This window comes from Cariama cristata, unplaced genomic scaffold, assembly GCF_000690535.1.
Source record: "Cariama cristata isolate BGI_N322 unplaced genomic scaffold, ASM69053v1 scaffold6413, whole genome shotgun sequence".
In the NCBI taxonomy this organism is placed as follows: Eukaryota; Metazoa; Chordata; class Aves; order Cariamiformes; family Cariamidae; genus Cariama; species Cariama cristata.
Genome location: NW_009607700.1, coordinates 10,130 through 18,729, shown reverse-complemented (window position 1 = coordinate 18,729; position 8,600 = coordinate 10,130). Strand labels below are relative to the sequence as shown.

General features: G+C 50.7%; 1 protein-coding gene across 1 annotated transcript in view; it reads right to left on the bottom strand.

Moving 5' to 3' along the window:
• Positions 1-5,459: 5,459 nt before the first annotated feature.
• The window catches only part of LOC104159026 (transmembrane protein 183A-like), a gene marked incomplete at its 5' end in the record, with an annotated part of 12,962 nt that continues 9,821 nt past the window's right edge, over positions 5,460-8,600 (bottom strand). Inside the window, 3 exon segments of the mRNA XM_009696828.1 lie at positions 5,460-5,935; positions 6,777-6,932; positions 7,597-7,677. Coding sequence (XP_009695130.1) covers positions 5,750-5,935; positions 6,777-6,932; positions 7,597-7,677 — 423 coding nt within the window.

The following is an 8,600-nucleotide window of genomic DNA, read 5'->3' as shown; positions in this document are numbered from 1 at the left end:
CCGGTGCGTGGGTGCCCAGCAGCGGCAGCCAGGCAGCCTCGCCGTCTCGCTGGGGTGCTCAGCCCTGGCAACTTCCCCAGTGCTGGCCGGACTCTGGTTTCTCGCTCGGCAAAGCCCCACCCCAAGTCCTCGCCTGCCTCCCGCAGAGGAGGAGCGTCCGCCGGCGTCCTCTGCCCCACGCCAGTGAGCGCTCGATGAACCAGCCAGGCTGGTAGGGACCCCGAGGTGGGACAGGGCCAAGGGCCCCCAGCCTCAGTGCAAGACTTAGGACAGCCTCAGCCTGCCCCCCGGACTGGGCATCCCACGATGGCACCGGCTGTAACCCACCCACCCACCATCTCCGTTGGCAGCCCCAGTCCCCCAGGCAGTATCAGACCCTCGGAGGGCTCCTGCCAAGCCCCAGCACCCCAAACTCCTGTGCAAATCTGCCACTTTGGTGGCACTGAGGTGAAAACATGCTGTGTGCTGAGATGGGAGCCTGGAAACACGGAGCCACTGTGCGTGTCTGCTCCCGTTTATTTTCCAACCCTTGTGCTAAGATGGCAGAAACCTCTGGGGCTGCTGAGCCAGAACTGCAACCCCAGGGCTCCCTGGGCCAGGGCAGAGCTGGCTGCCAGGATCCCACCTGGGATGGACCCCACGAGGGCACCACGGTTTCCCCGCACACCTCAGCTCCTCACTGGAGTGTTGGGCATTGCAGCCCTGGCTGGGGACAAAGGCCCTTCCATCCCCATGAATCAACGTCGGCCACGCAGGGCTCTTCCCATAGCCCAGTTTGTCCCCAGCTCCTTCACCCTCCAAACCTCATTTCTCTCCTCCAGACCCACAGCAGGGACCCCAGAGCACCCACGAGTCACCCAACAGCATCGCTTGCACCCAGCTCAGAGCCAGGCGTTCCTCACCTCCTTCCAACACGGCAACTCACTGCAGCATCCAAATGGAGAGCAACACCTTTCCCCTCCATCCCATCCTCCCCATTTATCCACATGGAAGCCCAAATCCCATTTCCCTCCTCTCCTCACTGGCCTGGACCTCTCCTACCTTTGGAAAGGCCTCAACGTCTCTTCCCAGGCTCTATCTTCTACAAATGCCCTCCGATGCCTTCCAGCCCCAGCTGCTCACTGTGGGTTCAGATGGAACCACCAACCTCGGACACGCCCGCAAGGACAAAGGTGGCTGCGGAGAGATAAGGTAGGGCAGGAAGCAGGCGATGGCACTGGGAAGGAGAGGAAGAGATGTCCGCAGACTCCCGGATCCGCTGGCTTTCACTTTTCCCAAGCTGTTTGATTTTTAAATCCTTAAATTCCCATCATGGGATGTCAGTCGCTCTGTCCTCGTGCAGTGGGGATAACCTGCCTGCATTGGAGCATGGGCAGTCCGGTATTTGCACCCAGGCAGGGGCTGAAAGATGCCAGGAGGGCCAGGGCAGCCGGGACGGTGCAAGCCAGCAGAGATTTGCCGTTTAAGCACACATGGTAAGGAAGGGATGTGGGGCTTGGTGGCTCACGTGGGATGTTGAAACGACCGGTAGCAGCTGCAGGATGGGGAGGGCTTTTCTCATTGCAGTTGTGCCGTGAGCCGTGTCCCTGCACAGGAAAGAACCAGGATTTGGTCCTTCCTGCCCTCGTGAGAAGGAAGGGGAGGGTGGGGAGGCCACGATGCCGAGGTGCCTCAAGCTCCCCTACACTTGTGGGTGCAACAGGCAGCCCCGCCATAGAAACATGCCTTTTGGGGGACACACAGCACTGCTACAGGGTGCAGCAGAGGGGAATTCCCCACTGGAATCCCGCTTTGGTCCTCACGTGCCACCTCAGGGTGCAGAGCTAGGGCAGGATTTGACCCTCTTCAGGCACACCCATGAGCCTGCCTCAAGTAGGAAAGGAATCTACAGCCAGGACACAGCCCCCCATGCCCACCCTGATGTGGTCATGGGTCCCCTTGCCGTCCAAGCAAGTCCTGCAAGCCCAGCCTGAGCCAGCCCATCCCATCACTCCCGCCTTGTGCTACGGGACAAATCCCAAATGCTGGCTGGGGTGCTGGAAAAGGGCCCCTCCACCCACGTCCCCCTCTGCAAGGGCCATGGCCCAGCCTCAGCACCCAGGCACAACCAGGACCCAGAGCCACTCGCAAACCTCCCTCGGGCCCAAAACCTGGTGCTCGCACTCTGCTCCCTGAATTATTATTCTGCCTGGTGGCTTAAATGAAGCTAAAAGGCACATTTTTTTGCTTGTTCTTGGAATAAACTGGAGAAGAGAGAGAAGCCCCAGGTGCAAAGGCTGTTTCGAGGGGGGAACGCGGCTGCACAGGCACAGACCCAGCCCAGGGGGGCCAGGGAGGACCAGTCCCCCCAGCTGGAGCTGGAGCCACGCACTGGGGGGGACAGGTAGAAGGGGACCCACTGCAGGTACTGACCACCCTCCCCACAGCACCCAGCCCTTGCCCTGCCCTGGCTCATCTCCTGTCCGACACCTGATCCCCACAAAGGAGAGGGGCAGGATGAAGCCAGGGTGCTGGCCAAGCCTCCATGTTTCCCCTGGGGAAATCGGAGAGCTGGGCCGGATCCGCTTACAGCCCTTCCATTATTCAGGAACTCGAGCAGGACAAAGCGGAGGTAAAACAGGGCCCCACAAAGCAGGGAGAGCATCGAGGCTCCAGCCATCACGATGCTGATCTGGGGCTCCGTTTCCACACCATCAGGGACCCTTTTGAGTCACATCCTATGAGAAAGAGTGATTATTTTATACCAAACCACAGCCTCTCCTGCCCAGAGTCCTGGCAGGGGCTGTGCAGACTAGTTGTAACACAACCTCACCGCATCCCACCCCCGGAGAACAAGGAAAAGGATTTTTTTTTTTGGCAGGCAGCCTTCAAGAAAGGCTGGACTTGGGGGACAAGAGGTAGAAACGCCCCCCTGCTTGGGGCTGAGGTCTGGCGAGGACTCACTCACATCATTGAGGAAACATCAACATGAGGTTCTCATGTTCCAGGTAAGGAAGGAAGGGGAAAACACGGTGCCCTGCAGCAATACACGTGGGCAAGCAGAGCCCAACCTCCACAGCATCCCTGCCACCTCACTGGCCTCCCCACGCGGATGGTAACAGGTCCCTGATCCCTGCCAGCGTTGATCAGCACGGCTCTGGCATTGGAGTCATCGTAAGGTTTGCTACTTGCAAAGGAAAAGATTGTAAATTGTTCTTCTACATTTTATACATTTCAGCCTCGAAAAAGGCTGGCATGGGAGAGGCACCTCTTTAGGTTAGGGGCATCTGTCCATAATTAAGTATCCTTATTTGAAACGAGCAAGTCTGCTAGTAGCAGGATACACCCCATCCACCTGCCTCCTGCTGTTACAGCCTGCACTGCCCACTCTGCCTGCACCACTCGAGGACCAGCTGCCCAGGAAGAGCTATGGGGCTGAAAGCCATTCGCCATCTGGAGCGGGTGCTGCTGGAGTACCTCTGCCCCGGAACACTCAGCATTATCCTGGACACGCCATGCACCTCATTAGAACATATTCCTGCTTTCACAGATGTCGGAAACACGCAGCCCTAAGAACTTGTTCTGTATTTCTGCTCAGAAGCAAGAGCAAGGCACAGGCTGCTGTTCCCGTCCCCACTCAGCTGGAGCAGCTCTCCGCAGGTGAGGGCAGAGCTTTAGACAGACACAAGCCTGCTCCATCCTCCTGCCAGCCAGCCCTGGACACCAGCAAACATCTCTGCCCCCACCCTCCGTATCCGCATCTTGTGCGAAGAGCAAACAGCACTCACCAGGCACATGGCGCTGGCATTATCGTGCAAAACAGTTTTCAGGGTAGTAACGGAAAACAGATTGAAGCACGCTCTTCAAAGCACCTTGGATTCTGCAGAAAACGGGCTCTGATCGAATAGACCCCTCTCTAGGAGAGCGCACATCAGCTGAGAAAGAGCCCCCGCACAAGACAACAGATAACTGTGCAAGCTGACGATGTTTCACTTACTGAACTCCAGCCGAGAAACTCCACCACACGACCACGGAGGACTCGTCACCGAGTTCAGCAGCATTTAAGCCCACCGCAAAAAGACGACCGTTATTCATCCGTTGCCCTGGAGCAGCTTCTATCTGCACAGGCTCTGCCGCAGATGGAGTCCTGCGGCCTTTACAGGCAGCTCCAGCCCTAACTTGCTGCCCTTCCCCTCCTGCACCACAAAGGTAACCGCAGCCCAGACCAGGCTTCACTATCACGGGAACCAGCTTCATTATCACAGTTACAACACATTTTTTTTGCCCTGTATCTCTACTTTGACTAATCTAATTTCAAAACTTACTTGTTGGTATCAACACATGTTCAGCAGCACTGAAAAGGGGAACTGTGAGGCAGTTTTTCCAAGTAATGTTTGTTTGAAGTCAACATCACAGAGCCTTTAACACAGATCCAAGTTTGGGTCAGACATCCCTGGGGGTGATTTACAGAGCAGTAGAGGCACACACACGAAAATCCTCGCAGGCAGCCACACAGGGATCATGGGGTATTTGCATATTAAATTCAAACTGAGATGGCAGAACTCCCTCGCTTTCCAGGAGCTTCACTAAACATTATACGTGGAAAAGTGCTCAGTGACTCCTCCTTGAGACAAGATCTGATGTGAAATAGGACTGAAGAGCTAATCATAAAATAGGCAGCAAAACTCAAGTCTAGGGTTACTATTTCCACTGTTGCTCACCTGCACGCTGGTACCTCCTCTGCCTGCCACCACTCCTCCACGAGACCTCCATCTGTCGGCAGCAAGACATTCACCCACTGAATTAAATCTCCAGCCCGATTCCTTGTGGACACAACAGACTGTACTCTTGACAGGCCCAAACTCTACAGCCCTCTCCCTTCTCAGTCAACCCAGAGCCACAGAAACTTTCAGGGCTGCTTCTTTCTCACAGAAATTAATTTGTTTAGTCAAAAGCCAGATCATCGATTGCTTCCGGGCTTTCCAGCATCAACAGGCCAACACTGCTCCACTGCTCTTAGGAAAGACACAGTCACGTCCTTCATCACTGCTTCAGTTACTTTAGTTTATCCCCTCCATCTCCTCTCCCTCCCTCTCTTTATCTTCTCTGAAAAGCACCTTCTGGTTTTAAAGGTTTAGCTCTTCCTTTCAAAGAGGAAACACCAGTGTGAGAGCTTGAAGTATCTTTACATTCAAGAAAGGCTTTGTCTTACAAATCCTCTTTGAAATAATTCCTTTGTTTGATCATTCAGGCTTTTTTCTTTCCTTAAACTTCTATCAGTTGGACTGTGAATTAGCATTATTGTTGATCACTGCCGCTTTGCTTATTGCTTCTCAGACACTGAAATATCACGCTGTGTTTGAATGCAATTGTGCTGCAGTAAAACAAATGTGGATTTTGTTTGTAAATTGTTTCTGGTCATATTAAAGCTGGAAAGCAAAACCTCCTCCTTCTTCCCGAAGAACAGAAAACAGGACCACTTTCATTAGCACCAAAAGGATTTTAAATGAACAGTTCCAGGGAGCTCCTTTCAAATCATAAAATGTGAATTTTACATAAAAGTGTGTTTACAAATAGTTTCTGCTTTACACTCAGCTCTGCCCATCACTGACCAGAAGTTATATACATACAGACTAGCTCAGTAGCTTCAACCACTTGCAAGGAGACTGCAGAATTTAAGAAATAAAAATAGGATTTCCTGGTTCTTAAGAAATTCTCTTCAGCCTGCCAGATTCAGTCACCTGCCGGCTCCTGCAGATTCAGGAGAGCACTAAGCTTTTGGAGAGAAGGGGTACTGTGGGTGCCACCAATCCAGGAGCCGCACACTATGCACAGGGTCCAGCACAACCTGCACTCCTTGGTCAAGGCGAGGTTTCTTGCCATTGCGAACTGGGGCGTCCTGAAACACCAGGCGCACGCGATGATGCCTCATGTCTGTGCTCACGTTGATGGTGAACTGCAAGAAAAGAGACCAGGAGGGGTTTCAGAAAATCAAAGTAGAGTTCTTCACAGTACACTTTTAGATACGTTTTTTATATTCTTCTAAATTGTAAAAGTCTAAGGTACTGCAGGTGCTGGCAGAGTTACACTCTGAATCTACAACACTGGATTCAAACCAGTTCTCTCTGTCTGACAACCCCAAACAATGCTGCTAGAAGTGAACCTGAAAGCAAGCGGCTGTCAGAGGAAGTCTGGAACTCACTGCCCTACTCTTACGTGAAGCCAGACTGAACCTCTCTTGGGCACAGGTCACTTCTGAAACCCTGACTTACAAGTGCAGCCACACGTGCTGCCCCATGCTTCACCACTGCTCTTGCCTAAGCAGACCTGCTCTGCTGCTGGCTGGAGCTGAGTTTGGGGAAGTTGGTTCAAAAGCTGCTCTTTCTCCCAGCAATCAGCAGTCAAGGACCATATACACATTGAAAGCGTTTCTGCTCTCAGAATTTCTCGCCGTAAGGTAAGGAGATACCTTCTTGAGGAGGGAAGATCTCCTCTTCTCCTGCATCCCTACCTCTTGTACCCTGCTGGAGCACTGACAACTCATCTGCCCCCACATGCTGCACAACCACAGCTCCTTGTAGATTCTCTACATCATCTGTATTTGCTGCACCAGATAGGGAAGAGCTGATGGAAATGGAGAAGCTGAGGAGACCCTCAGCATTTCCTCTGATCATTAACCTTAAGATTCCCAGAACTGGTTTGTTGACGCAGCAGTGTGATTTAAGAGGTGTCCTCTTCATCTCCTTACAGAAACCTCATATGCAAAGTTTGCCTGGCAGATTTCTCAAAACACTTACCAAGGTAAACGTCATACCCATGACTATTGGCACGAATATGAAGTTAAAGGTGGTGATCTGCAGTAGACAGCAATCCTGATCTGGATTTGTATGGACTTCTTCATACTGAATGGGTGGCTGAAGACCTTTGCAACACTTGCTCTTAAATCTGGGAGACTTGAAAGAAAGAGAGACTTATTTAGCTAAGCAGGAAACTACGACGAGAGTTTGGCTGCTTCTCACTGGTGCTGACCAGCAGGTTCGCAGTGCATTCCCACGCGTCTGGGCAAAGTCTTACATAAACAACAAAAAGCCAACACTCAGGACATGCAATTTTCTGGACCATTTCTTTAGCAGGGAAAGCTGCAGAATTCCCAAGGTTGCCTGAAACTACTTGCTTCTCCTGAGACCCATCACTGGAGGTTTTTATTGGCAGTGTGGGCTTTCTTCACTTCTCTGGGAAATCTTTCCAATGGTAAACCAAGAATTTTCAGATTTTGGTCTACACTTTGATCAATAAAGTCAAATAGTATGGTTTTTGGTAGTAATCAGCAGCGATGGCTCAAAGATTATACTATTTGGAGTACCAAATGATTGGCATCTTAAGAATTGATAAAAGGATACCAAATGAGGAAATAAAAATGTAGGATTCTAAATGTCTCAGTAATACAGACTGAAAACTGAGTGTAGTTTCAGAATGTGCTTTAGTTTATTATGGGAGTCAGAGTTTCCAGTCACTGTCTGAACACATAAAAAGTTTCCACCTTCCTTTCCACCACCCAGAAAAATCATTAGTGCTTCAAAAAAAAAAGTCACAGCCATTCTGGTTCTTCTTTCATACCTGCTTTTTGAACTTGAAGTTGAATTCCCACATTGCTTCTTGTCTGTTCCCTTCAATCTTTTTGCACCAGAAAAGCAGACACTGAGGTGGGGAAAAAAAAAAAAAAAAAAAAAAGAAACACAAAATTATGAAACCCTTAGAGGCACCACTTTAAATAACTTTTAGCAGAGCATAAAGGCTTCCAATTACAAACACAATTACACAGGAGTAGTTAGGAGCCATTTATTCAAATTAATTATGTTCAAAGAACACACTCAGCAGTTTAGGTCTCCCAGTTTCAAGCTGGCCAACTCATCATGCAACTGGATCATACAACACATAGCCGCTGACATGCTAAACGGAAAAAATCTCATTGCACCAAGTTGTCCCTTTCATAAGGCAGAGATGCGTGGTACAGCTTCACCCATTCCTCCTACCCACCAAGAATTCCCATTAAACTGGACTCCAAACAAGACTAAAGCGAGGAACTGAAAACAGAATAACGATCGAGAAGGAGAGAATCCAGAGAGAAATGTAAAGACCAATACATGAGCTATGAGGTGAAAGATGAGAAAGTTCCTAAGCCACTGTGCTGTCAAAAGAAGGTCTTGATGTCACTAGGCACTGACCATCATACTTCAGAGTACAAAAACACTGCCAGGATAGCACAGTCTGATTAAGCTACTGTCCCTTTTTAAAAGAAAATGAGAAAAGGACCTCAAACAGCATCAGAGGTAACCAGCACTGCCCTCCCATGCAGACATACACCAGAAGTCCTCCAATTTAATCAGGTTATCACTGTGCGGTCCACAGGTTCCATCCCAACATGCAGCACTCATTCTAGAGCAGGAGTCTCAGCAGAACTCCTGTATTAAACTGAGTAGGAGGGAAATTCCCTGCCTACCAGTGAGTAGAAGCAACTAGCCTTCAACAGCCGAGAAAAGAATCTGGCAAGTCAGTCCAGCCATCACTGAAAGCGCTTCCACACCACAGATGCCAGCCCACCACAGCCGGTCTTATCTTTC